This window comes from Dipodomys spectabilis, unplaced genomic scaffold (genome assembly GCF_019054845.1).
Source record: "Dipodomys spectabilis isolate Male_0828 unplaced genomic scaffold, ASM1905484v1 ptg000026l, whole genome shotgun sequence".
NCBI classification, from domain to species: Eukaryota; Metazoa; Chordata; class Mammalia; order Rodentia; family Heteromyidae; genus Dipodomys; species Dipodomys spectabilis.
In genome coordinates, this window is record NW_024870703.1 from 13,264,381 (window position 1) to 13,291,852 (window position 27,472).

The 27,472-nt window shown below is 41.0% G+C and overlaps 1 protein-coding gene across 1 annotated transcript in view; it reads right to left on the reverse strand.

The window, feature by feature from the left end:
- Vit (vitrin) overlaps positions 1–23,454 on the reverse strand; it is a 79,888-nt gene extending 56,434 nt beyond the window's left edge. The window contains exons 1-3 of the mRNA XM_042675488.1: positions 23,397–23,454; positions 14,918–14,983; positions 2,799–2,955 (exon numbers count right to left, since the gene is read on the reverse strand). Coding sequence (XP_042531422.1) covers positions 2,799–2,955; positions 14,918–14,983; positions 23,397–23,448 — 275 coding nt within the window. The 5' untranslated portion in view covers positions 23,449–23,454. The remainder of the gene's footprint in view (positions 1–2,798; positions 2,956–14,917; positions 14,984–23,396) is intronic.
- Between the last annotated feature and the right edge of the window lie 4,018 nt (positions 23,455–27,472).

The window sequence follows — 27,472 nt, forward strand, 5'->3', positions numbered from 1 at the left end:
AAATGCATCCATATTTCTAAACTAAAGCTCTCTCTGATTTCTCTGAGTGCCCTCCAGTCTTCTGACACTGGGAGAAGTGGCAGGACAGTGAATGTATAGGTCCTCCACATGCTTAGTCCTCATGTCTTTCATGTCTTGAGTTCTCAAAACAGACCTGCTCTTCTGATGAGAAACAAAGCTACTAACACCCCAAATCCCTGTTTTTCCCCTTAAGATTTTGAATCCCCTCCCCATGGACGGTGATCCCTTTTTCCAGGCATGTTTTCTACCTTCCCAGTCCCTGGTCTAAGAAGCCACAATGACAGTCAATTGCTCCTGCAGCCATCATGTTCTTAAAGTATGCACATTCTTTTCCTCTACTCTCCTCTACATTCTTTTCCCTGTGCTAGGATGGCAAGTGAATGCTCTTCCTATTTGTCTCTCACGGGAGAGTCCATTGTTCCTAAAGCCCTTTCTAACTCTGATTCCTGTAAGTCTTTATTTCCCTCTAGTCCTTAATTTGTCCACTAAGTGGTGCTAGGCTTCTCCAGATCTTACGTAAATGTGCCATTTGGGCTCTCTGGTAGAAGTCCAGGGACAGGAGTTCTAATCTTCAATGTGAAACTAATGAGCAATTTAATTAACTTCCCTGTGCCCAAGTTCTTCTTCTAATAAATGGAGATGCTACCATAGTCTCCTAGGATTGAAACAAAGCTAGAAGAGCACTATAGTGTGAAGAATTTTTTTGTCATTTTGATAACACTTTTGGTGAGAGTCCAATGTAGTACTGCAGCTCCCTTGTGCTGAAGAAACAGGCTGGGACAGAAGAGCCAGAAAATGCCAGAAACAGCAAAGTGCTAAAACCTCCTAGGATCACAAGTGGGAAAATGCAGAAGGTACCCTTAGGTTAGGTCCTGCTGCTGTCTACACAGACATGGGCTGTCTACATGGACACAGCTTGGAGTGCTGAAATTGTTGAGGGGGCTGTGTGGGCAATGTACATGTGTGTAAGGATGTGTGTGAAAATGCATTCATGTGTCTTGGTATGTATAGAAGGCATGTATGAGTGTGCAAGCTTGGAGGACAGGTGAGGGCACCCACGTGTGTTTGTGCACTGTTTTTATTCCAGTCTCTTTAACATTCCCCTGTGGATAATCCCGCTGCCACTGAAACCCCACCGACGTCGTCACCGCTGTGCAGCAGCAGTAGGTTAAAGAGAAGTGTGTCTAATTAAAACTACTAGTCATTTTCCAGCGATATCGAATGCAGTTTATCCCTTATTGCTTCCAAAACAGCTCAGAGAGTACTGACTAGCTAGCCACCTAACAAGGGAGTGGATTTTACATCTCCCCTCCATCTGGAAGAGATGAGACTCAGTAACTAACTAGCTTCTGTGCAAATAAAGAAAAGGAAGTCACACCTCGAGGCACACACCTGCAATCCTAACTACTCTGGAGGCTAGGATCTAATGATTGCCGTTCAACAGCCCAAGCAGACAAATCCACGAGGCTCTGATCTTCAATTAACTAACAAAAAGCCAGAGATGGAGTTGTGGCTCAAGTAGTAGAGTGCCACCCTTGAGCAAAATTGCTAAGCTACAGTTAGGTCCCAAACTCAAGTCACAGTACCAGCATTTTTTGGGGGATCTGAAAAATTTTGCCGTCACCTAGCATCGGAGCATAGTCTTTGAGAACCGCATCCAAAGCCGTCCCTCAGCAGTTAGAACACAGGCACTGCGGCCAATTAGACCTGGGTCCCAGCTGCACACTTTTTAATGGTGTGACTTTAGAAAAGCTTTTCAGCCTATCTTCATCTGTGTGTGTGTGTGTGTGTGTGTGTATGTGGGGTGTGTGTGTGTGTGTGTGTGTGTGTGTGCGTGTGTGTGTGTGCGCGTGTGTGTGCACTGTACCTGGAGCATGAACTCAGAGCCTAGGTGCTGTCCTTGAGGGTATTTTTTTGTGTGTTTTGTTTTGTTTTTTGTGTTTAGCTCAAGACTAGCACTCTACCACTTGAACCAGGCTCCATTTCTGGCTTTTTTGGTGGTTAATTGGATAAGTGTCTCACAGAATTTTCTGCTGGGCTGGCTTTGAACTGCAGTCCTCAGATGTCAGCTTCCTGAGTAGCTAGGATCACAGGTGTGAGCCACCGGCACCTGGCCTATCTTCATCTTTAAGATGCATCTAACAGGAGTAGGAGCCACACAGGGGAACTGTGGAGAATCTGCAAGTAAACACGGGAACTTATGTCTTAGACCTTGTCACCAAAGATATTAAAGAAACGTGCTATTCTGTGCTTTGACGTAAGGAAAGGCTCTGTAGGTGAAGGTCACTTTTGCCTCTCTTCATTTAGGCATTCCTTAGTCCAAAGCATGTCCCTGCCTTCCTGGATCCCCACCAACAGCTGGCCCAGGGGTCCCCTGTTCTCCTCCTTCTCCTGTCCTTCTCCTCCTTTCTTTCCAGGCCATTGCCATAGATGTGATAGGCTTTCTTCCAAACATCTGGGCATTTGTGGCCATATTGCTATCATTTCCTTGCTCAGCACATACATGCCTAAAATCCTAGCAGGAAAGTCAGTGAGACTCATATATCCAATTAGCCACCAGAAACCTGGAAGTAGAGCTGTGGTTCAAAGTGGTAGAGTGCTAGCCTTGAGCAAAAGAGCTGAGGGACAGTGCCTAGGCCCTGAGTTCAAGCCCACCACTGACAACAAGAAAGCAGAAGGTTTCACTGAATTTGTCCTTTCTAATTACAGCAGCCCTGCTCCAGGTCTAGCTAGGGGCCCTTTAGTCGCTCATGATTAAGTAACCCAGAACCACCTACCTGTGCACTCCTGCACCACACACGCTGGAGTAAGACGCGTAGACACCTGTGCCGTAAACGTGGTACTTGGGATCTTGACATCCAGCTGGACATTTCACAATGAACTCAGGATTGATGATCTTTCCTGCTTTGATGTCACAGTTGATCTGCGGCACAGCTGAGAAGGCAAAACAAGTTGGAAATTACCCTTGCAATGCCAGCCTCTGTATGAGGACACTCCATCAGGCTCAAGTGTTCATTTACTTAATCTTTAAAAGTCAGAGACGGTGCTGACCTGGCATCCCTTCCTTATAACGAAGGAGAAGGTATAATGAGGCCATTCCTCACACCAAAAGAACAATCCTCACCCACGCATTTAACCTGCTCCAAGCATAATCAAAAGACTGCCTCTTATGCTTATTTGAACAATGAATTATTTGAATGGGAGAACTGGATGTGTGTGTGTGTGTGTGTGTGTGTGTGTGTGTTTATAGAGAACCACCTCAGTAAAATATGATCTTGAGTCAATGGCAGAAAGGTACTGGTTTTTCAGGTGCTCTGTTATTACCCAAGGAAGACAAAACTCTCAATCTTTGAGGAGGAGGAAAGGCATCCTGGGAAGGGCAAACCAGGAGACATGGACCTTCGAGGCAGGAGGTGACTGGGACAAGGCCATGCGCAGAAGCCTGGAGGGAGGAAGGTAGATAGGCTGGACTGGGCCAGATTCAGAGGGCTTCAGCTCTTGTGTTCTGGGCAGCATCTGGGACCCATGGAAGACTGGACTGGGGGAGATGTAATGAAGGTGACCTTTGGCCTTGGTCCTAAAGGATCCTTTCAGCTTAGATGTTGGGTCACTATGGGAGCCATCCACTCTCAGCTGCCACTGTGCTGAGTGGAAGATTGGGAACTCCCCTTGGAGCCTCCTTCTTGCTCCCCTTTTGCTTTGCCATCTCTCCCTGTTCACTTTGTCAAGGCATTGTTGGCGCATTAGTCTTCTGCCATGGACAGCCTTCTAGAGCTGAAGAGAAGTCGCTCCACTAACAATATCTAAACATAGAACTTGAAGTCTGAGGCCGGCTTGGGCCACAAAGTAAAACCTTGTCTCAGCAAACAGAAAAGAGAAGAGCGTCATTCCCTTGATGACACTGAATAACAGTGTCACTGGAAAGGTATTCAGTCCAGGGTCCTATTTTGCAGTAGGAACTATGAATCATGAGCACAGGTGAGCGTGACAGGCTCTGGCGGGGGGGAGGTGTGCAAGCCGCTAAATAGGATGCCTGGCATGGCAAAAGGTCATTTCTCCCTGAGGAGACACAAATCCCAAGGCAAGTGACAGCTGCCTTTACAAGCGGGACCATGAGTGCCCTAATACCCGGGGACACAGGGAGATCTTCAAGGGTAAACTTTCCATAGAAGCACATTGTGCCAAGAACTTTCTAGGAATTGCTGTTGCCTGGGTAGGGATGGGCTGTCTTGTGAAGCTGTGAATGAGCCGTTGGTGGAAGAATGCAGGCAGAATAGCTGAAGAAGGGATTTATCCATGGGGCGGGAGGTGGAAATAAAACCCCTCCCCGTGCTAAGAGTCTGTGATTACACACAAGGATCCAGGAGCTCTGCCAGGCCACCCACCCTCTAACTGAGTTACCAACATGGTCTCAGAGCTGTTAATGGATTCCAGCTGTACCCCAAATGCACGCTCTCTCTTCCTTAACCCTTACGTGCCCAGAAAAGCAAGTTTCACTCCATTCAGGCTGGAAAGAAGGGAAGTTAGAACTCCTGTTCATTTCTTACTTAGCCCTCCAGACAAGCTCTGCCGCTCAGGGCTAAACTAGCCTGACACTCCTTCTGGGAGCAGGGGTGGGTTTAATCACAAGCTGGAGCAATTTGTGGTGTGCATTAAGAAGCAGACCTCTAGGCTTAAAACAGTTGGTTGCATGCTCCTCATGCACTGAAGTGATTTCCTTTTTACCTTTTGTTCTTTTAAACTCTGATATCGAATGATTATGTTTAATACTATTACTACTTTGAGCCTTGGAGGCTTTTTTGTGTGCCAGTGCTGGGGCTTGCACTACAGGCCTGGGTACTTGCTGTCCCTGATCTTTTCCTTTTTTTTTTGCTTAAGTCTGACACTCTACCATGTGAGCCATAGCTCCACTTTGGGCTTCTTGGTGGTTAATTGGAGTTAAGAATCTCAATGGATTTTTCTGTCTGGGCTGGCTTTGAACTGCAATTCTCAGATCTCAACCTCCTGAATAGCTAGGATTATAGGCATGGGCCATGGGTACCAGGTGAGTTATTTTTAAAGATTATTTTTATTAACATATGTTATTTGTACAAGGCGGATTTCATTGTGACATACATACATACATACATACATACAGTGTGACTTCAGACTTCATACTTGCTAAGTAAGTGCTCGACCAATTGAGCCACTACCTCAGCCCAAAGTTCATTATTTAAACACAGTTTGGGGGCTAAAGATGCAAATATTGTCTCCCCTCAAATGAGCTCCTTGCTCAGTTCCTGAATATGACTGGATTCAAGCTTCTTTTCTTCTACAAATGACTTGTACATTCACAAATCTGTATCCTCTTTTAGAGGTGAAGAAAACCAAAGACTTCTTTTGGGGATTTTAGGTCTTTGAAAGAGAAGATGACAAGTTCCAGGATCACCGTGAGATGAGACATTGGCACATTGAGATATTGGATCTTCTGATGGGTCAACCAAGCCTCCTGGGGTTGAGTAAACCATTGAAGGTTCAGGGTGCACGCAGCCCACACAGTAGGTATTTCCCTGAAATAACTGGTCTAAAAGACAAGGGAAAACGACTCACGGAAATGTTTTCCATCCTGCTAATCTATTTGCTCTCTTTCTTGGAGTGACGATTGTTTTTTGTTGACTTGTTGATTTTTTTCTTTCTTTTCTAAGGGCCTGCCATGGGTTGCAAGTATGATTTTTGCTTTATCTGCAGACCAGAGGATTAGCAAAGTTGGTAGATGAACTCATTCATGAATTTGTCCCACAGGGCTGAAAGAAAGGAGGTCCCGCCCTTGTGCTCCCTTACTTTGGAAAAATAAGGAGCAGTGGCAAAGTGTGGCTAAAGGTCAAATGTTTGTTGAATTTGTACAGATAATTAAGTTGGAGAGAGCAAACTAATTAAGTTTTGTAGAGTAATTGCCCAAATCATTGGAAAGTACACTCTTTGTCTAGCCAGGCAAAAACAAACAATTTATATCTTTCTGGCAGTAATTCTTTAAATATATGAAACCGTCGTCTATTTCTTTGTAGCACTGTCTGGGTTCTTTGTGAAGCAATTTGTTTTCCTGTAACCATCAAAAATCTTCTATAGCTTCTCCTCAGGCCCAAGTGAAATGATTTGTCTTCATTTCCTTAGAATATTTTGAATAATTCGATGTATAGATGTTATCTCTCTCTCTCTCTCTCTCTCTCTCCTCTGTTCTTTGTCTCTTTTTGTCTTTCTATCTCTGTCTCTGTCTCTTTCCCTGTCTCCCTCTTCTCTCTTTGTCTCTCTTGGTCTTTTTGTCTCTCCTCCTTTTCATTCTCCTTTTTCTCCTCCAATTCAATAGCATGTTTTCCCAATCCCTTTTCTGGATTTTATCCCCAAACCACAGAAAGCAGACTTTCCTAAGTCAAGATCAAGGCAGTCCCTCTCAGGTGTGAAGGGAGCAGCAGACATCCAGAGGGGAAAGCTGTGTCTCCACCATTAGGTGGAAACTTACTTAGAACTTCTAGAAAGGTTTATTCTAGAACATTGCGAGATGAACAAAAGCCTCTTCTGTCTACTCCTAACTGGACAGTTGTTTGGAGGGTGAAGTCACTGAGGACTGGTGTAGCCCAGACCTGCCTCAGTGGAGAGCCTGTACTCAGGAATCTGGCAGTCAGCTCTTCTTCTCCCTTTGGAACCTCACCTATTCTTGTCCATCATTCCTTAAGATTGTCTCCCCTTCTTATAGTCCCTGCCACTTTCACATCAGAGTATCTGCCAGGGATTCCTTCTCTGAGACTCTTGAAATCTGCTACATGGGAAGAAGAGAAAAACCAAATCTGATGGGTAGAACTGTGGCTTTCCCTTAGCTGCTGGCCTCGCATGGCTACGCACCAGGTGTAGTGATCTCATCGGTCCCATCTCAGAACAGAAAGCAGATAGACTGGGCCACTGTTGGAAAGTGCAATTAGAATCTCAGAGGTGAACTTCTGGGCCCCACACAGCACATGCCAGGTGTGAGCCAGGCAAGTCCTCTTGTGTATCCTCTCCGTGTACCGTTCATCTTTCCAGTGATCACAGGCAAACCACACTGCTTCTGGGAAAACTTTCCTATGATTAATTAGAGAAAGGCTTTGGAAGCTTGCCTTGTGGCAGTTAATGAGGAAGAATTATTATAAGATAAAAAGCACTTATGCATGAAAAGTTTTGATATATTATGCTTGATGCTGTTGGACTGTGATATTCAACTAGTGTAAAATCTTATTTTTTTAAAGAGGATTGTGCAAGACATTATTTAGCTTAATGAAATAAAAGTGATTGCCAACTTGAAGAGGAATGAGTCCTTGGTTCTGACATCCAGTGAACAGGTCATATGGTAATTCATCCTGTATAACAACTTCTTTCACAAAGCATTCTTTGTCATTTTTTTTTTTTTTGTTGAACAGTCTTATTTCTTTAAGTCTTTGCTCAAAAACCATCCAGAAGGAAAAGTTCACAAATCCTTACAACCTTTCCATAGTCTCTTCTATAAAATCCTGGGCTTGTCAGCACTTTCCTGCTACAGCCTTTGTGTATGATTTTTATTTTTGTTTTTGCAGTACTGGAATTGAACCCAGGGTCTTGTGAAGGTTCTCTATCACTTGAACCACACCCTTACCTCTACATTTTTTGGCCTTGGGTTTTGAACTCAGAGCCTTAGTTTTGCTAGGCAGTTGCTCTAGCTCTAAACCACACCTCCAATCCTTTGTTCATGGTATTTATTCCCAAAATGGCAACTGACACCAGTCTCTTTAGAACAATGTCTAAACTCCCTTAGATGGTCTACAAGGCCCTGGAGGCTTTGGGTTTTTGCTTTCTCCTCTTCCTAATGTCTGCTATGGTTACATGGCTGATGAAAAGTGCTCATTACCAAGGGTTTTGAATAAGGATGAACCAGAGCAAAAACCTTGATGTCAAAATGGACTTTGTAGTACCTGGCACATAGTGAGTGAAGGGGAAAAGAGGTCATGGGAGGGCTGGCAGGTCAGCAAATCACATGGAAACTAGACTAGTATCCCACTATGATTTTTTTTTTGCTAGAATCCTTTCCAGGACTATGTAATAGTCATTTTAGAATACACGTCTTGGGTTGGGATATAGCTTGCCTAGCAAGTGCAATGTCCTGGGTTTGATCCCCAGTACCAAAAAAGAAAAGACAAAAAGAAAGTGAAGTTAACAAAAGGAAAACACACCTTTATAATCAAATGCTTTGACCTGATAAGGGTCTGTGTGTAGGCTGGACTGTTTAGCGGGGCAGGAGACCAGCTGCAGAATGGAATGGGCTTGCTCTATAAACAAGCAACGAGGAACATGAGATGGAAGAGGAGACAGGGTGATTTCACTCAACTGAAAAATCTGCAATACTGGGAAAGTCTGCTTTCCTTCCATCCACATGTCAGAATAAGGCCTAAAAGATTTTTTTATGGCTGGGCGCCAGTGGCTCATGCCTGTAATCCTAGCTACTCAGGAGGCTGAGATCTGAGAATTGCAGTTCAAAACCAGCCCGGGCAGAAAAGTTCCTGTGAGAACTCTTATCTCCAATTAACCACTCAAAAAACGGAAGTGGCATTGTGGCTCAAGTGGTAGAGTGCTAGCCTTGAGCACAAAGAGGCTCAAGGACAGTGCCTACACCCTGAGTTCCAGCCTTACAACCAACAACAACAAAAATTATGATCTGGATAAAACACTGGCTGGTGTTGGCATAGGTGTCTAAGAAGTGAATGGAATTGGAGAGTACTGTACATATGAATTGCTATAGGTAAAATTGTTCAAAAAGCCAGGTATAGCCTATACCAAATGTTCCAAGCATGGAGCTGTATTTTCTTCACCTGCATCTATTGCACTAAATTACCAAGTTCCAGAACAGTAACCTTCGCATGCCCTCATCAGTACGTGTGGGAATCATCTACCCTCTCAAGGTTGATTGCAAAAATCTTTCCATTCCGTAGATGGTATTAAGGTTAAGTTGTTGGAGAGAATTATGTGAATGAAAGGTTGTACATTTGACCTCAAGTTAAGCCTGTTTCAACAGACACCGATGTAATGGGAAATATTTCAGAACACAGAGTTGCTGCCTGTGGAGAACATCTTGTTCAGCCTACTGATTGTGGTCTCCATTGTGTACATTTCCTGCTCAGGATCTCCACCCTGTCACTGTGGTGAAGGAAGCTGTGTCTCTCAGATCAGCATGGCCTGTGGGTCCTAACCTTCCTCTCTATTTCTCGGGACTCAGCACTGAATTGCCACCCTCTTGATCCCACTGTTTCCTGATCTTATGCTACATGCACTCCCTGTGAAATGTAGCCTCAGTCCATCTAGAAGGGCTTCCTATCTACCTTCGTCTGTGAAATTCTACTGTTTCTTATCTGGTTTTCTGAAATGGGGTCTTGCTAGACATTCCAAAGCTGGCTTCAAACTCATGATCCTCCTGTCTCAGCCTCCTGAGATAGTGCCTCAGGTCTCGTTTTCAAGTTCTTTTGTAAAATTGTTCCTTGTTTCAGTGGCCTCTGGGTGTGGTGGCATCTTAAAAGCTTGGGTTTTTGGCTACAGTGTCTAAAATTAGAACAGTGTGGGGGAAAGGAGAATAAGCAAGTGTAGGAAAGTACAGAGGAGAAAGAGAATTTTGTTGTGAAAAGAAAGGGTTTTTTTTTTTATTATTATTATTAGAAAGGACTGTCTGCTGCAGAAAGAAGTGAGGGAGTAGTTTAAAAGTCCAGTTGCCTAATGTGACAGTAGAACTCAAGAAGGAGGTGAACAGATGAGGTAAGGATCAGGCTGTCCTGAGTAATCCTTGTTTAGATCCTTTATTCTGCTATGTGGTGAAGTAATATTAGCCTAAACTCTTGTGCTCACCCTTAACTCTGTCTAAACAAGCAGGGCATGCACACATGTTGCCCCATTGTGAGACCCACTGCTAGTTAATCATGAGCCCAGAGTGCTTGTTATAGCTGGAATGTCTCAGTATAGAGGTGGGTGGGGCAGGGCCCTTTCTACTCATATCTGACTACCGTCTATTTCAAAACAACCAATATGAATTCTATTGTGGGTCTTTCATTTGTTTCTTTGTTTTTGTCCAATGTGGGGCTTGAACTCAGGATCTGGGTTGTGTTCCCGAGCTCTTCTGTTCAAGGCTAGTGCTCTACCACTTGGAGCCACAGTGCCACTTCTGGGTTTTGAGTAGTTAATTGGAGATAAGAATCTCATGGGGACTTTTCTGCCCAAGCTGGCTCCAGACCGTGATCCTATGAGTACCTAGGATTATAGGTGTGAGCCACTGGTGCCCTGGCCTCATTATTCTTTTTTATTGTTGTTATTTGTTATTCTTATGCAGCACTTACCATATTTTGCTTTATTTTATAGTGTTTTTTTGTTGTCCATTTGTTTGCCCATCAATCCAGACAGGTACCCAACTAGGACTAATTATACCTTGCTGATGCTTTTGTTTTTGTTGGGAAGATAGATGATGTCAAAAGACAGAATCATATGTTCAAGATTCAGAGGAAATGCACCCACACCAGGAGTACTTGGTGTGGTTTTGTGTGGTTGGAGACAGGGATTATTGAGGGTTTGAACTCTGTTTGGGGGGGGCATGTTTTTTTTTTATCTTATATAAAATTGGATGTTTACTAAAGTCAGAGACGTGCAGATGGGCCTCTTGTCATGACTTGGGCAGCGTCAGAGCTCACTGAGACAGTCACCTGTGTCATGCTCTCGTAGTCTGCTTTAGATGAAAGCCATTGCTTCTAGAGAGCTTCTGGGGCTTCTTCATGTGTGGAAAAACTACGGATGAGATTTCACAACTTAAGGCCTTTTCTCCCTCCAGCACAGACTCTTTACCAGGCAGAGATTATTCTAGAATGTGTTATATGTCATTTCAAATGCATAGGATGTGTTTATTACCAGATGGGTTGAAAGTCTCTTGAGTTGAAGAGTAGGCCTGTTTTGAATGTGTAATCTGAAGAGTAGGCCTGTTTTGAATGTGTAATCTACCCATAAATGCAGTTCATCCTTAAAAAATCTATACCCTGCCATCATCATTTGTAGCCCTAAACCATCAAGAAAACAAACATAGCCACGTTTTGATAATTTGTTAGAAACTGCTTTGATAGGTTTATGCTGACTCAGCCCAATTTGAAGATGCTTCTGGATGCAGTTAGATTTATGGGTCTGAAAGGTATCAGGAAAACAAAAGCCTTGAAAAAGTCATCTTTTTTTTTGGTCAAAAATAAAAAAATAAAATGACAAATTCTAATTAGTATAGTGTAGGAAACTGTACCTTGGAATGCACAGCAGATTAATTTTTTAAAGACTTTAACATAGTAGTTCTACTGAATTCTTTTCCTTTTAGTATTCTAAGAAGATAGTGAGGTCTTTGTGTTCTCTGACCTCTGGAGTTCGAGGCGACAGAGCAAAGGATGAAGGGACCCAAAGATAACCCTCCCTCTGGGCTTTAGGAACTATAATCCTCATATTTGAAGAGATTGGGTTCTTTAAGCCCAAAGCGTAATGAGACAGAAATATAATAATTTCACAGGATGTTTAAAATTCTTTCCTAGCTCCCTATAAGCTAGATTTTGAGCCAGGCACTAGTGGCTCATGCCTGTAATGCTAGCCTCTCAGGAGGCTGAGATCTGAGGATTGGGGTTTGGAGCCTGTTGGGCAGGGAAGTCTGTGAGACTCTTATCTCCAATTGACCAGCAAAAAGCTGGAAGTAGTGATGTGGCCAGCCACAAGTGGTAGAGCAAGCAGACTTGAGCAAAAAAATCTAAGGGATAGTGCCCACAGTTCAAGTCCTAGTACTCGCGTGCACGCGCGCACACAGACAGACAGACAGACAGACAGACACACACACACACACACACACACACACACACACACACGTGGATTTTGAGGTCACAACTGGAAGAGATAGCCAGGCTTTTTTTCTTTAGTGACAAGGAAAGATGGATCCCAACTCTCTTAGGGTGACTCCTTGAAGATAATATAAGGCAATATAAGGCTGACCTGTCTGTTTTCTAGTACAAGGCCTCTGTGTTTCTTTTGACCCCTGAACACTTATCTCTAGAATGAGCTCAAGGGTCTGTGGTATACAGAAGACAAGCACAGAGCCCCTGGTCTCCCTCTCAGGGAAACAGAGGTGGAGATGCCATCTTCCACTTTACCCAACACATTGGGACGTTGTATCCAGCCTTCGTGGGCACTTTCATGCTCTCTCCCCTGCAGGTAAAGCCTGTGATGCTTCTTACTCACCAATAGCCTCCTCTATCTTCTCTCTTCATATTCCTCTACTTGGTTTTTGTTGTTGTTATTGCTGTTATTGGCAAGATCGTGTCATTTTTTTCCCCCCTAATGCAATCCTAGCCACTTTCCTCCCTCCCAGGGATGGACTCTGGCCAACCTAGACTGATGCAATTAGTTTCTTTCTCCTAGGATTTTGGGATCAGGAAAAAGAAAGCGAGAGAGATGCAGATGTGCAGAGAGAAGCAGAGGTGTTGGGTCTTGTGGCCTTTCCATCTGGGGACCAATCCCAGCTGTCCTTCCTGCCTTCGTTTCTGCAAACGACTCCAAGTTTCCTTGTCCACTGAAGCAAATTGAGCTTGGATTTCTGCTAATTACCTGTACTGAGATACTCCCCAATGGCTTATGATGAAGTCCAGATTCCCAAGCACGGTAGTAAGGGCCTTCATAATCTGGTGCCTGCTCACTCTCCATTGTCCTCCTCAACCTTAACCTTGGGTTCTATGTTTCATCCAAATTGAATGAGTTATTTTGAGCTCTTTCTATTCTTCAGGGCTTGGGCATGATGCATTTTTTTTCTTTGTGTTCCAAGATACTCTCTCTCTCTTGGGTTTTATCAGTGGAGGTGTGTTGTTTACTCTTGGAAGTCCTTCTAAGTGCAATTTCTTCTCCATCCTCTGAGGTTCCTTTTAACCTCTTTTCTCTTCTCCTTGCACTTACACATGACATAATTGCCTGTCTGCTTATCTTTCTTCCTGCCTTCTGTGAGAGTAGAGTCTTGATTGGTGTTGTACTTGCTGTCTAACTCCATGCCTGCTACTTGGCTGGCACCTAACGACTATTTGTTGAATGAACAACACATGTTGTCCCTTGCCTGCCATCACCTACCCCAGCTGTACACGATGTTGGATGGGAAAAATGAAAATTACTTTGGCCTCAAGCTATTCACTGTGATTTGGAATTACTCTTAAAGAATCCAATATTTCCCTGGTTTGGGAATATCCTATTACTTTCATTGTATCTTTCCCCCCCCTCTTTATTTAATGATTGTGCCAGAGTTTCTAATTAGAGAAAAGACCTCAGGCATTTATTGATTCAAATGTGCTGCATCACTAGGGAGATTTTGAGAATAAAACTGGAATTTAGCATATCAGAAATTCAATCCATCTGTGAGATCTCTCAAAAGGGTTTGCCCTTGGGTCATTTAGCACAGACTTTCATAGTCACAGAAAACTGTTGTCATGGTAATCGTGGAACCTTTCATGATTTCCTTATAGGAGTTAATGAAGATACTGGAAACAGCCCAATGGAATTCACACTTGGGTGTGCATTTGTCTCCATATTAACCCAATCATTGTTTTCAACACACATCTGCCCAGGGCCAGTCCTCTTGGCTCTGGGTCCTGACAGGAATAAATAAACAGCTGATTCCTTTTTAGTGTGTCAGCCTAGGAGGCTGTGGGTGGCTGCCCTTTTGGTCTAAGTCCAACAGCAAATCCCACATGGGAAGTTGAAAAGAACAGAGGGGGGAGAAAGGGTGGTTGTGTGAAGCAAAGCTGATTAACGTTGCTGATTTCAAGACATGCAAATTTAGTGCCTATAAAGAAAGCTTCAGTTGTGGAGAGCACAGAACACTATCTCTAAAGCCTTTATTATTTTATGGTCCTTTATTAACACACCTTAACTCCAGCCTGCAGAGAGCCTACAAATGTGGATCCAAATAGCCCAGTGTGTTCATGATTCACATGTGAGATTTGACATCTGTGTTCTGTCTGCAAGTTATTTCCCAATATCTATTTTTTCCTCTCTTTCTTAGTAATAAAATCATTTGCTTTTAGTGAGGCATGCATACTGGTGGTATTTAAGTAGAAGTGGTATTCTCCTTTCCTGGATATCTTTAGAGAGAGCTAGTATGTGTCCTCTGCCCCTTTTCTTACTGAATGGAATGAAGGATGGAGATGGACAGGGCCCTGGGAGGCCAGTTAAGAATGGCAGAATGACAAAGACAGAAATTGAGGATTATGGAGCTTCTTAAAACTACCGGCCGATTATGCTTACAGAACATAGTCAAAGAAACATTTAGTCTTGTGTAAGTCCCAATTATTTTCCATTTTCTATCTTCTAAACTTAATTGATATGGCACCCCAAAGTAAAATCTATTTTCTTCCTTTTTCTACTGATTGAGTATAAACTCTAATAGATTGTTCTGTGAAGTTTACCTTCTGATCCCAGGGCATGCCTTTCGGGCCTTTTGCATTAATATGGGGCATAGAGACAACATTTTAAAGGCAGGAAGGAAGCTCTTGCAGTTTAGCCATGGATTCTGGTGTTGCCTGGTCTCAGTATGTGCAATTAAAATTTTTCTAGATGCAGTGGAGCTACATATCTTTTACTTTTACATATCAGGACTCTTATTGCAAATGCTTTCTGGGGAGTGATACAGACAACCAATAAGACTCCTAAGAATCATCATTATTTAGTCTCTGAGCAAAGCAATGAGACAGGCAAAAACCTAGCCCAGCCCAAACCAAACCAAAAGCACCACCTTCCATAGCTAGGAAATAAGTGTAACGACCTCATGTAGAGGAAGTCCAATCATGCAAGTCTGATACCTGCAAGATATGGCAATTTTACTTACTGTTTTTGGGTCTTTTAACCTTCTTTGTCATTTCTTTATTTGAATGGATTCCAGTCACCAGTAAAACTACATGAAGAAAATAAAGATTTATATAAGAATCAAAATTATTTTACCTAAGTGTTTTCTCTCTTCGGACTCTGCTTTGATAATGCATAAAGTATTCTCAATGATGGAACTAATTTTCCCTTATATTAAGATTGGGGAGGTCACTTCTCTGCCTTTTGGCTAAGTGAAGATTGGGAAATATGTATGGTTTCTCAGTCCCTGCTCAAAAATACCCCTGGAATACTTCTTTATATTCCAGTACATCAAAATCAATTTTTAAAAGAAGGGAATATAGCCTGGAAAAGTCTGGTTGTTTCTTTAGTTGCAGGAATGAGGGATGGGGTAGGATAAGCACTCACCTCCTTCTTGTGTTCCCAATGGCCCATTTCCCTACAACCAGACAACTGCTCTTATCGTATTCAAGTGTGTACATCTGAGTGCATATGTGTACGCACACATAAGTATGTGTAGGTGTGTATGTGCAAGTGTGACTGAAGACAGCCGAGTGCATGGCTTTATGTAAAAAGTCTTAACAAGGAGGACATGGAAGATTGAGGTGGGAAGGAAGAAGTCTGAGGGGATGATTTGAGGGTCCCCTGGTGGTCTCCTATAACAGCCCTGGTTCTATGTCCACCTTCAAAACAGGAACAGAACCTTAAGCAGTCCTGAGACATTGGCCCCTGTCAGGAAGTATAGAGCTAGGGGAAGAAGGAGGAACACTTCAACATGCCAGTTAACGAGTACAAGGCATCTTGATCAATGTCCCCCCTTCCATGGTTCAAGAAGGAGGTCTCTTTATCCTTTTAGCAACCCTCACACCCCAGCTCCTTTCCAAGAACGTTACATGAACTTGTGTTTAAAGAACATTGATGCTCAGTATTCTCTTTCTTATTGCAAAACTAACCCATTCTCCCTGTAGAAAAATGTAAAAGCACAAAAACAGCACTGAAAATACAGATGAACCCTAAAGTTTAAGTTTCCAGGCTTTTTCTGTGTGTATATTCACATGAGTATTTTTAAAATAAACATAGGCTCATATAGTGTTTACAATCTTTTATCACTTATTTGGACTTCAGAATAGATATTGACATTTTTTTCTTGCCATTAAATGTTCTTCTCACAATCATTTTAATAGCCTGCGAAGTATTATACTACATGCAGGACTTAGCTCATCCTTCATTAATATAAATAGCTTGATCTTTCCACCAATCCATTATTATTTCCTTAAAATAATTTTCCAAATAGAATTTCTTATCTGAAGTATATATCCACTTACAAGTTTGACATATGTTACAACATTTTTTTTTACTACAATATACATAAACAATGGGCTTCTCCATTTCTAGTTGAATTTAGAGGTAAAAAGCAGTGTTTTCCTTTTAAAACATTAGTCGATGCTCTATCCTTTTTCTTCCTCTCCATGTATTCTCCCTCCCTACCCTTGGGTGGCATTGTTTTACCTAACCTCCGTTATAGCCACTTTTCAGAGAAACTCACTTTCTGGATGAAGATAAGGTAGAAAGAAGTAGAGCCAATAGATGGAGAGAAATAGAGTTCAAGTAGGCATTTGGCCTTCTAGTTTGTGTGCTTGTTTTTAATAGAACACAGATGCTCAATTTAGCTATAAACACACATTTAAAGGGAAAGGTAGTGATATCATATTAAACCAAACACTTAAGAGAACTCATGATTCTCTTGCTGCTCCTCAGTGAATGTGTATCTCCAACAAAATTCATGTTGAAATCTTAGAACTCAAAATGATCATATGAGCATGTGGAGTTTATGGTAGGCCAGTAGGTCCAAAAGGATGCAGCAGTCATGGATGGAGTTAGTGCTCTTGAAAAAGAGGCCCCAGAAGCTGTCTTGTCTTTTCTGTCATATGAGGACACAGAGAGCCTGTGGCTGTCTATGAGCTAGGAAGCGAGTCCTGCCCAGACAGTGAATGTGCTAATGCCTTGGTCTTCCCTGCCTCCAGAATTCTGAGAAACAACTTGCTGTTTTTCTTGAGCCACCTAGTTTCTGGCAGTTGTTTAGGGCTTCCTGAATAACCCCAAGACACTAGCTAGTCTGTGCCAACCACGCAGCCACTAAATTATCCTCAGTTTTGACTAGTTGAGGCGTGGGCGGGTGACATGCCATGTCCTACAAGAGCAGGCACATGAAAGAGAACTCAGTGAAACTCAAGGGAGTCCAGTGAAGGAGAATAAAAAGGGACATTTTTGAGGTGTTATTTACTTCTGGGGTTTGGGTGGGTGTGAGGATCTTGGAGGTCTAACTTTTATAGTAGTGTCTGTGCCATTTAATGCTGTACAAAGAACACAGTTTCATTTTGTGCACAAAAATGAACATCTAGTATCACAGGATAGTTCTTAAAAAACAAGCACAAAGTAGGTAGGGAAAAGAGTTAAGCAAATGAAGTAGATGGAGTAAGTGAAATAATAAATTTGAGTGGCAACTCTTGGGAAAACCCAAACACTATCCTTGTGGGCCTGTAGGACTCTGACCTATGGTTGATAAGTCCTGAGATCATCTTGAGCTAAAAATATCTTAGAAATACCACTCCATCACTTATTTGGCCACCCAAGACCCACCACGCTGAACACATGCCTTGCTTGTTGAGTTTACCAGTAGTGTTAATAAGGTCAATGGTATCTGTGGGTCACCTCAGTTTATATGCTTCCTAGTTAAAGCTTCCCTCCAACCCTTCCTCCAGGAGAGGGGCTACTTATTTCTGGGCCTACTTGCGTGCTTACGTCCTAGAGCAAGTCCTCATGTGCTATCAGCAAGACCTCTCCTGTTGTATTGGAGATGGTGAATTGCAGGTTGAACTTGGGGGAGAAGGAAATCAGTTTTGTATTTATTTTCCTGGGAAGCTTAGTAGAGCACCAGGATGGATGGCTGGGGCACCTCCCCATACAAAGCATTAGACGAAGAGCCCCTCCCTTTCCTGGAAATAGTCAGTGGTCTGACACAGAGGCCATTCCTGTACATAAATCTTGAGGAGCTGGGCGCCGGTGGCTCACGCCTGTAATCCTAGCTATTCAGGAGGCTGAGATTCGAGGATCATAGTTCAAAGCCAGCCCGAGAGACTCTGATTTCCAATAAACCATTAGAAAACCAGAAGTGGCACTGTGGCTCAAAAGGTAGGGCGTGGTGCTTGAGCTGAAGAGCTGAAGGACAGCGCCCAGGCCCAGAGTTCAAGCCCCATGACCGACCAAAAAAAAAATCTTGAGGAAATGAAGTCTAGAATATATCATTTCAAGGCAATTATGATTTTCCAACTTTGCAACATACACGTTTCAGTTTAAGAAATCCCATTGTTCCAATTTTGAATAACGTAAAAAGCTCTCATACTTAATAGGGCTTTAAAGTTCAAAATCAAATATTAAAGGACTATATATGTGTTTATAATACATACATGTATATGTGTATACATATATATGTATGTGTATATATATATATATATATATATATATATATATTGCTGGGATTAGGTTCAGAGCCTTGAGCTTTCAAGATAGGTTCTTTACAACTTGAGCCATATCTCCAGTCCCTTTTTGTACTGATTATTTTGTAGGTAGGTTCTCTACCATGAGTTTAATCCACAGTGCCATCAAAAACAGAAAAAGTGAAGTATAATTGTTTTTAAATCCAGTCTAAAACACTGATCATATAGATAAGTTACAAATGGAGAAATATGCAAATGAATATGCTTAAAGCAATGTTTAATGTAATTAATGATTTTAAAGGCAAGTTCACACAAAATGAGGAGATGTTTTCCACTATCCTGGTGGGAAATATGGCACATTGATCCTGGCAGGGCATGGTGCTGGTGAATTGTTCCTATTGGAGAAGTCTAAGCAGATGGAGCCATTCTGGAAAACAATTTGATAATAGTTTCAAGAGCCTTGAAAGTGATATCTTTTGACTAAGAAAGTAGACTCCTAGGAATAGATCCCAAGTTATAATCATTACTAACCAGAAAGATTTATGTAAAAAAATGCCCATTATAGCTTTTCAAATGGCAATCTGGAAACAATGAAATGTTGGAAATATCCCAACCATAGGGAAGCCCTATTATTACAAATGGTGTGTAGAGTAATATTAAATTACCTGTGAAGTGCTCAGGTCTAACCTTAAGAATGATCCTGACAGTTAAAATATGCACAGAGAAATAGCTGGAACAATGTACCGAAACGTTAATAATGATAGAGTAATGATTTCTACTTTATATTTTCTGTATTTCCTCCTTTTATATTCTTTATACATAAAAATATTTTATACAGCATATGTTTCTTTCACAAATAAGAATAGACAACACAATGAAGTTATCTTTAACTTGGTCATATTAAAGTCAGACTTTAAGTGTGACTTTACATCTGCAGTGTTATAGACACCATTGTGATATTATCAGAGTTTTTTTTTAACAAAGATTTAACTGTTAACTTTGCTTCAATCACATAAAATATAAAAATAGGCTCCAAACCATAGCATACTTGGGGAGCATTGGAGTTGTCCCTTTAGTTTATGGAAAGAAGAACTAGGTCAAAGTCAACACTTGGCTAAATCTTTAGTTATCTAGGGTGAGCACTTAGAACCAGAGTTCAAGTTTGCTGGCAACAGTCTTGGCCTCTTCTTTGCACCTGCTCCTGCTGCTCATGTATGACACTCCCCAGACAATCTGTCGACACAAGACTGTGTCATACATTTAAAGATATTTCAAATAAACATGTTGATAGATACATAGATCTGTTCATGTTTTCACAGAATTGACATTAATTTAGAGAGTTGGAAGGGAATCATTGGATGACTCTGATACTCTAAAAACCCAGTATCACTAGAGTCAATGATTTACTTAAGTGCCTTGGATTTGTAGAAAGTACTGGAAATACACGATGGGTAAGATACAATCTGTGTCCTCAATGATTTTACAGGTTTTTTCTTTTTTTCCAGGGAGGAGTTCAGATGATTGATGAGGCACATACAATGCAGCCAAGATGAGAATCACTTCATGCATCCAGGAAGCACAAAGGAAGATGACCATGTAATGGAGGAGGACAGAGAGAGGCTCCCCGAAGGACCAAATGGGACTTGTGAAGATGTAAGGGAGTGGGAGCAAAGAGGTATGCTCAAAGGCTTGGAAATGAAATGCGGCAGCCCTCAGGGAACTTAGAATTCAGTTGCGGGGTGGGGGCTGTGGTGAGAGAGGAGAGCAGAGGTGGACAGCTAGAGCCACCTCAGGAAGACCTCCCATGGAAGACACGTCACTGGGGCTCCATCTTAAAGGCTAAGGGGAGCCAGCTGAGAAGTGAATGAAGAGAGTTATCACATGGGGGCTTTAGGGACATGAACTGGGCCATGGTAAAGAATGAGTGGAGTGGACAAGTAAAGATTTTGGGCAGGAAGACCAAGTACCCAGGAAGACACAGTACCCAGCTGTGTGTGTGTGGGGGGGCATGGAAGACCAGCAGGCAGAGGAGATGCCAGGGTACAGACATGTGAGGGTGTAGAAGAATTTGTGAACTGGAGTTTTATTAGGATGTAATTAACAAGTAAAATTGCTGGTGTGCATCATGATGTTTTTATGTATGTGTACTTTGTGAAGTTATTAAATCAATCTAACACATCCTTCCCTTCACATATGTGATTTTGCATGTCTGAGAACATGTCAGATCTACTCTCTTAACATATTCCAAGTAAACAATACAGCAATAGAAACTAGAGTCACCATACTAGATATTAGACTCCCAGAACTTCCTGACCTGTGACCAACTAACACCTCTGCCCTTTGCTCCCCTAGACCCTGGCAACTACTGTTCTGCTTTTTGCTTCTATGACTTTAAATTGTTTAGATTCTCTATGTAACTGAGATCATGTCCTATTTGTCTTTATGTGTCTGGATTATTTCACTTAGTATAATATATCTAATTTCATTCATATTACAAATGGCAAGATTTTTTTTGGTATCAATTGTAGGGCTTCAACTCAGGGCCTGGGTGCTGACACTGAGTTATTTTGCTCAAAGCTAGTGCTGTATCATTTTGAGCCACAGTGCCACTTCTGGTTTTTGAAAGTTAATTGGAAGGAAACGTCTCACAGGGACTATTCTGCCTGGGATTGCTTTGAACCACGATCTTCAGATTTCAGCCTCCTGAGTAGTTAGGAGTATAGGTGTGAGCCACTGGTGCCCAGCTGATTTCCTTCTTTTTAAAGACTGAATAATATGCCATTGTATATATACATACATTTTGCATATATACATATATATCATTATTCATAATGCTGTATTGAACATGGCAATTTAGTTGCTTCTTTAATGTACTGATTTTATTCCCTTTGGAGAATGAATCGATCAATCAATCTATCAATTTCTTTCTATCTATCTATCTATCTATCTATCTATCTATCTATCTATCTATCTATCTATCTATCTATCTATCTACCTACCTATCATCTATTTCCAGGAGTAAGATTGCTAAACTACATGATAGTTTTATTTTCTACTTTTTGGAGGACTCTCTTACAGATTTCCACAATGGCCATACTATTTTGCATTCCCACCATCAGTGTGACATGGCTTCTCCTCTAGAACCTCACCAGCACTTGCTAACTTTTATTTCCATAACAGCCATCCTAAGGAGTGTAGGTGATACCTCAGTAGTTTTGTTATTCATTTCCTCATTATGAGTCATGCTGAGCTTATTTTGGGAGATTAGCCCTTTACATGATATATGGCTTGCAAGTATTTTCTCCCATTCCAGTGCTTGTCTTTGTACTCCATTTCTTGCTTCTGTTGCTGGGCAATGGAACAAGTTTTAGGAGACTTCAGTTGTCTGCTTTTGTTACTGTTGCCTTGCTTTTGGGGTCATATCCAAAAAGTCATTGTCTAGGCCAATGTAAAGATTTTCCCTACATTAAAGAATTTTTTAAAGTAGTTTTAGAGTTCCAGTCTTGTGTTTAAATCTTTAGTCAACTTTAAGTTGATTTTTGTGTTTAGTGTAAATAAAGGTCCAACTTCATTCTTCTGCATGTGGGTATCCCATTTTCCTAACACTATTTATTTAGGAAATTGTCCTTTCCTTATGTGTGTGTTCCTGGCATCCTTGTTAAAGATCAATTGAATGTAAGTGCATACATTTATTTCTGAGCTTTTTCTTTTATTCCATTGGTTTGTTTACGTGTCTTTTCACAATGCTAGTATGATGCTTTTATTACTTGTCATAATGTGTATTTTGACATCGGATACTGTAATGACTTCAGCTTCATACATTTTGCTCAAGATTACTTTGGTTATTTAGGATTTTTTAATAGGCCCATACTAATGTTAGGTTTACTTTTTTCTATTTCAGTGAAAAATATCATTGCTATTTTGATGATGATTAGATGAATCTAAGATTGATTGTGATAATAGGAATATTTTAACAGTGTCAATTCCTCCAAATTATGAATAAGGGCTAGTTTTCCCTTTGTGCATTCTTCAATTCCTTTCTTCAATGCTTTGTATTTTTTTGTGTACAGCTCTTTCATCTCATGGTTAATTTTATTACTCAATTTTTCTTTCCTTGATTATATTGTAAAAGAGAATACTTAAAAGTTTCTTTTACAGAAGGTTTACTATGAGTGTACAGAAACTCTACTGGATTTTTGTATGTTGACTCTGTGTCCTGTAACTTTACTGAATTCATTTATAATAACAAATTTTTGGTCTAGTCTTGAGGGCTTTCTATGCTTAATAGTCAATTGCTACTCTTCAAGGATTTACCCTGAATTACATTTTCTAGTGATAAATAGATCCATGTAGAGTGCTTTATCTCTAAAAGAGAGTTACCAATAGTATAAGTAATCAAATACATGTCAGTGATAAAACTTTCTCTTTTTTGATAAATTAAGAAATAAGATTCCTAATTTCAGAGCTGGGAATGTGGCTTAGTGGTAGAGTGCTTGCCTAACATGGATAAAGCCCTAGGTTCAAATAAACAGAAAAAGCCAGAGTATCCCTGTGGCTCAAGTCATAGAATGCTAGCCTTGAACAGAAGAAACTCAGGGACAGTTTAAGCCTGGGGAGTGGCAAAAAATAAATTCCTACGTTCAGAATCTTATAAATATTCTGTATCTCCTATTTGCTGAAAAATACATTCAAAGGTATGCGTTATGTATAATATATGGAGACATATATTTACTTTATTTAAAAGTATATCTTCATAGGCATCCTGAATGTGATTTACACTAACCTTCTCACTTAGACTTCAACATATTTATCACAAAAGATACATCATATTCATTACCTTACTTTATGTTACTGTAATCCCTGTGTACATCACATTTACAATAAAAAAGATGCATCATTATTGATTCTGAGCTCTGTTTTGGTTTAAAACTTTGAAGTTTAGAAAAATGTTAAAAGAGTATGCAGATACACATACAAAGTACTTACCAAGAAACATTTCAATAACAGATGCCTTCATAGTGATGACAGCAATCCCCATAAATATCACAATGGTACTCTGGAGAGAAAGATACAATACCACCATCATGCTTCAGCCAGAAATTCTGAATACACCATGGGAATTATGTGTGGCTTCCTTTTGTATTGGCCTCTGGAGTCTTCAGATTCTAAGCTTCAGCTTTCTGTAAGGACGCCATGGAAATGGCAGAGTGGACTGTACAGGTACCCAGACTCTCTATTCTCAGTTAGAAAACACATTCTAGTCACCAGCTGCTGATTTTTCAGAGGTTCGGCCTTAGAACTGAAGAGGTTAACAACTCCACAATTTTGAGAATATGTCCAGCTAGTTTTCAGATTTGGACAATAGCCACATTTGTAGTTTTAAGAGAACATTTTGAGATTACAAGTAAACCACTTATTCATCATCCATTCACTAAATATTTATTGAGCTCTTTTATGGCTGTTTTGTTAGGAAAAAGGTGATAAAAGATTTGAATTAAAAACCAGTTCTTACTCTTAAGAGATGTAGAGTTTAATAGAGGCGGGAAGCACAGGGACACACATAACCACATTAAGGCATAAGAAAGCTCTAGGGCCTCATAAAGGGGTGGATAAGGAAATTGGTACATCAGTCGCTCTTACACTTTGCTGTATTATTAGTTTCATTTGGCATTTTGCACAAATCCTGATGTTCAGCTGTCCCCAGACCCATAGAATCAGAATCTTTGGAGGGTAGGTATTAAGCTGGTATTAAGCTTTGTTACAACTCCTCAGATAATTCCAGTTCCAAGTTCAAAAATTAGCAGTTTTGAATAGGGCTTCAGAGCCTGAGTGCTGTCCCTGGGCTTTTTTTCTTTTTTTCTCAAGGCTCTACCACTTGAGCCACAGTACCACTTCTGGCCTGTAGGTGGTCAAGTCTGATGGGCTTTCCTGCCTGTTCTGGCTTTGAACGTTGACTCTCAGATCTCAGCCTCTTTAGCAGCTGGGATTAGAGGCGTGAGCCACCAGTGCCCAGCTGCAGCTAGCTTTTTTGTTTGTTTGTTTGTCTGCTTTCACTTCCTGGGGCAGTCAGCCTCTTAATTAGGCTTCTCTCCCTCCTTTGCCCACTCTAGTCTGCCCAGTTGCCAACATGGTCCTGCTCCACATTATGTCTGTTCATGACTTTTCCTCTGCTCAGAGCTCTACAATGGCTTCTCACCTTATTGAGTCTTTACAGGTGACTTAAGACCCTTCTTGATTTGACCACCATTGATCTTTCTGATGTTGTTTTTCGTTATTTCCCCTCCTTATAGTCAGCAGTCACCACGCCTTTTGGGTGTTTCTTCAACATGCTTCTCACCTCAGGCTCTCTGCACTTAGTGCTATTATTGTTTGCTCTGCCTAGATGCTCTTCCCCAAGATGAGGATATGATTTTTTTTAAAAAAACTATTCTTTCTAGGATAATATTATGCCATTTTTAGGGAAATGGCTGGATCTAGAACAAATCATGTTAAATAAGGTAAATCAGGCTCAGAGAGACAAAAGGCCCATCTTTTCCTCTCACATGCAGAAACTGGACCTAAAATACACAGAGACATGATAAATTAATGGGAAATAAAAGGAGGATACTCCCAGGGGAGGAACACAAAGGCCCAATGGCTATGTGTATCTGATCATATAAAGTAATATTTATTGAAATGAACTCCAGAAAATGGAAACAAGAGGGTTTTTCATTGTTGCTGTTTGCTTCCTTTTTGTTTTGTTTGTTTGTTTATCTGTCTTTGGGAGGGTAAGGAGAGGTACAGAAATGGAGGGACAAAGGATGAACAAATGCAGCAGTGGTACTCACTAGATACCATGTTGAAAATGAACTAGATAGCTTGTGGGCAGAGATGAGAGGGAAAAACTGAGAGAGAGAGAGGGAAGGGGTGACATTTCTAAAAAGAAATGAATTCTTTACCTGACTGATGTAACTGTAACCACTTTATAGATCACCTTTATGATAATAATAAAATATTTTAAAAGTATTATTTCTAATCTTTGATGAAGTGTTGCCTTTTGATGAGATGTCACCCAACTTTCAACTTAAAGTTGTGATTTCCCTCCTGCCTACTGCCAATTAGCATACCCAACTCTTTTCTTACTTTTTTCCAGGCCACTTATTACTCATAAAATACTTATATTTTAAATGTACTCTGGCTTACATATTTTATTCATCCATTGTTGGGTTCCTGACTAGAAAGCAAATTCCAGGAGGACAGGAAATTAATTGTGAAATTTTTAGGTGCTTAGTAAATAGATCGATCTGTGAGTCTGGGGTGGAGGGAGGGGGCGGTTCCTTTTTCCTAGAAAATTTAAAAAGAAGAAAGAGAAGATGATCTTGCAAACAAACGCACTAAAAACTACGGAACCATATACTTTAAGTAGTGCATCTTATGGACTGTGCACTATATTTAATAAAAATTAGTTAATATCATCTCATTCCAAAGCAGTGGGCAGGGTGGCATATACTTCTAATCTTATCTGTTCAGGAGGTGGAAGTAGGAGGATTGAGATCCACGGCTAGTAGTAGGGGCAAAAGCATGAAACCTATCCGAAAAAGAAATAAAGATGCACAAAAAAAGACTAAGAGAATGGCTCACGTGGTAGAGTACCTAGCAATCATGAGTTCAATCTTAAGTACCATCACACACACAAAAAAGAACAAGTTTTGATAACTAGCACATAAACCCAAAGGGGAGATAGAGAACAGGGAGGAGTATTCTCAGTTATGTCTTACAAATTTAAGAGTCAAAATGGACAGGACCTTTAGTCTCTGGGACAAATGGATAACAACCATGCTACCCCTGATCCTGTCACTCAAGTATGCCCCACCAGCATACTAGCATGGACATGCCAGAGTCATTTTAGCCTTGCAGCACCAGAGTACTTTGAGGTTTCATTCTCCCTAATATACTGTCTCTTCTTGCATGGGCCACTTATGCATATACTTAAAAGGCAAATGGCGTAAAGTGAAAGCTTCAAACCTTCTCCCAGACCCCCCCCCCCCCCCCCGCCGCATCCAGAGGCTGGAGCTGAAGATCAGCTCCCTTAAGCAGTTTCTACAGGTGCTTCCATGCAACAAAGTCCTGGGGTGCACGGTAACCTCCCATCTTTAATTTCTCATGAGCTTACTGGGTTCTAGCAAAAACCAAACAAGAAGGGCTTCCAAATGAATGCTACTGATGCATACATATTTTTTGTGCTGTGAGGTGTAATTACAATATCCTGAATATGAAGTTCTAATGAGGCAAAGGAAACCTTGTTGTGGAGAAAAATATACAGTTTAGTGTGAGTAGATTAGCATAGCCAATTTAATTAGACTCGTTGCCCAGAGTTAGAGGGGAGCAAGCTGGTAGTGAATAATAATAGCACTTCATATGTTCTTCTGCTTTTTTAATAAAGAAATTCATGTGCATTTCTACAACATGAGCTCCAGTTGTCTTTTATTTATTTATTTTTTTGCTTATTGTTGTTCTTTGCTATTTCCCAGATTCTGGACCATTGCTGGGCCTTGGGGAGCCATAATATGATTGAGAAATAAGTAAACATGAGCTACTTCGCAGTAAACTTGCATAGGAGCTGGGAACTTGCATCATAATTCACATTTTAAAAGTAAGGTAATTGAGGTCTGCAGTAGGTGAGTGACTTGTTCGAGGTCATATACCCAAGTTCAGATTTCATGGCTTCTGGTTCTGTACCTCCATTTCTACCATATATCTATATATCTATACCTATATATACCTATATATAGATATAGATATATATCTCCTTATTGAGATAAGAAAAGCCAAGATGGATTTTTTTCCCCCTTAAATCTCCTTATTAGAATTCTTGAAACTTCAAGATAAGAAGGCAAGTTTGGGGATTTGGGGTGGGGGGAGGGAAAGAGGGAGAAAAATGAGGGAGGGGTAACAAGTTAGACAAGGAATGCATGCACTACCTTACCTATGTAACTGTATCCCTTCTGTACATCACCTTGACAATAAAATTAAAATTTTAAAAAAGAAGGCAAATTACTCATCAGTTAAAGACATAGGAAAGG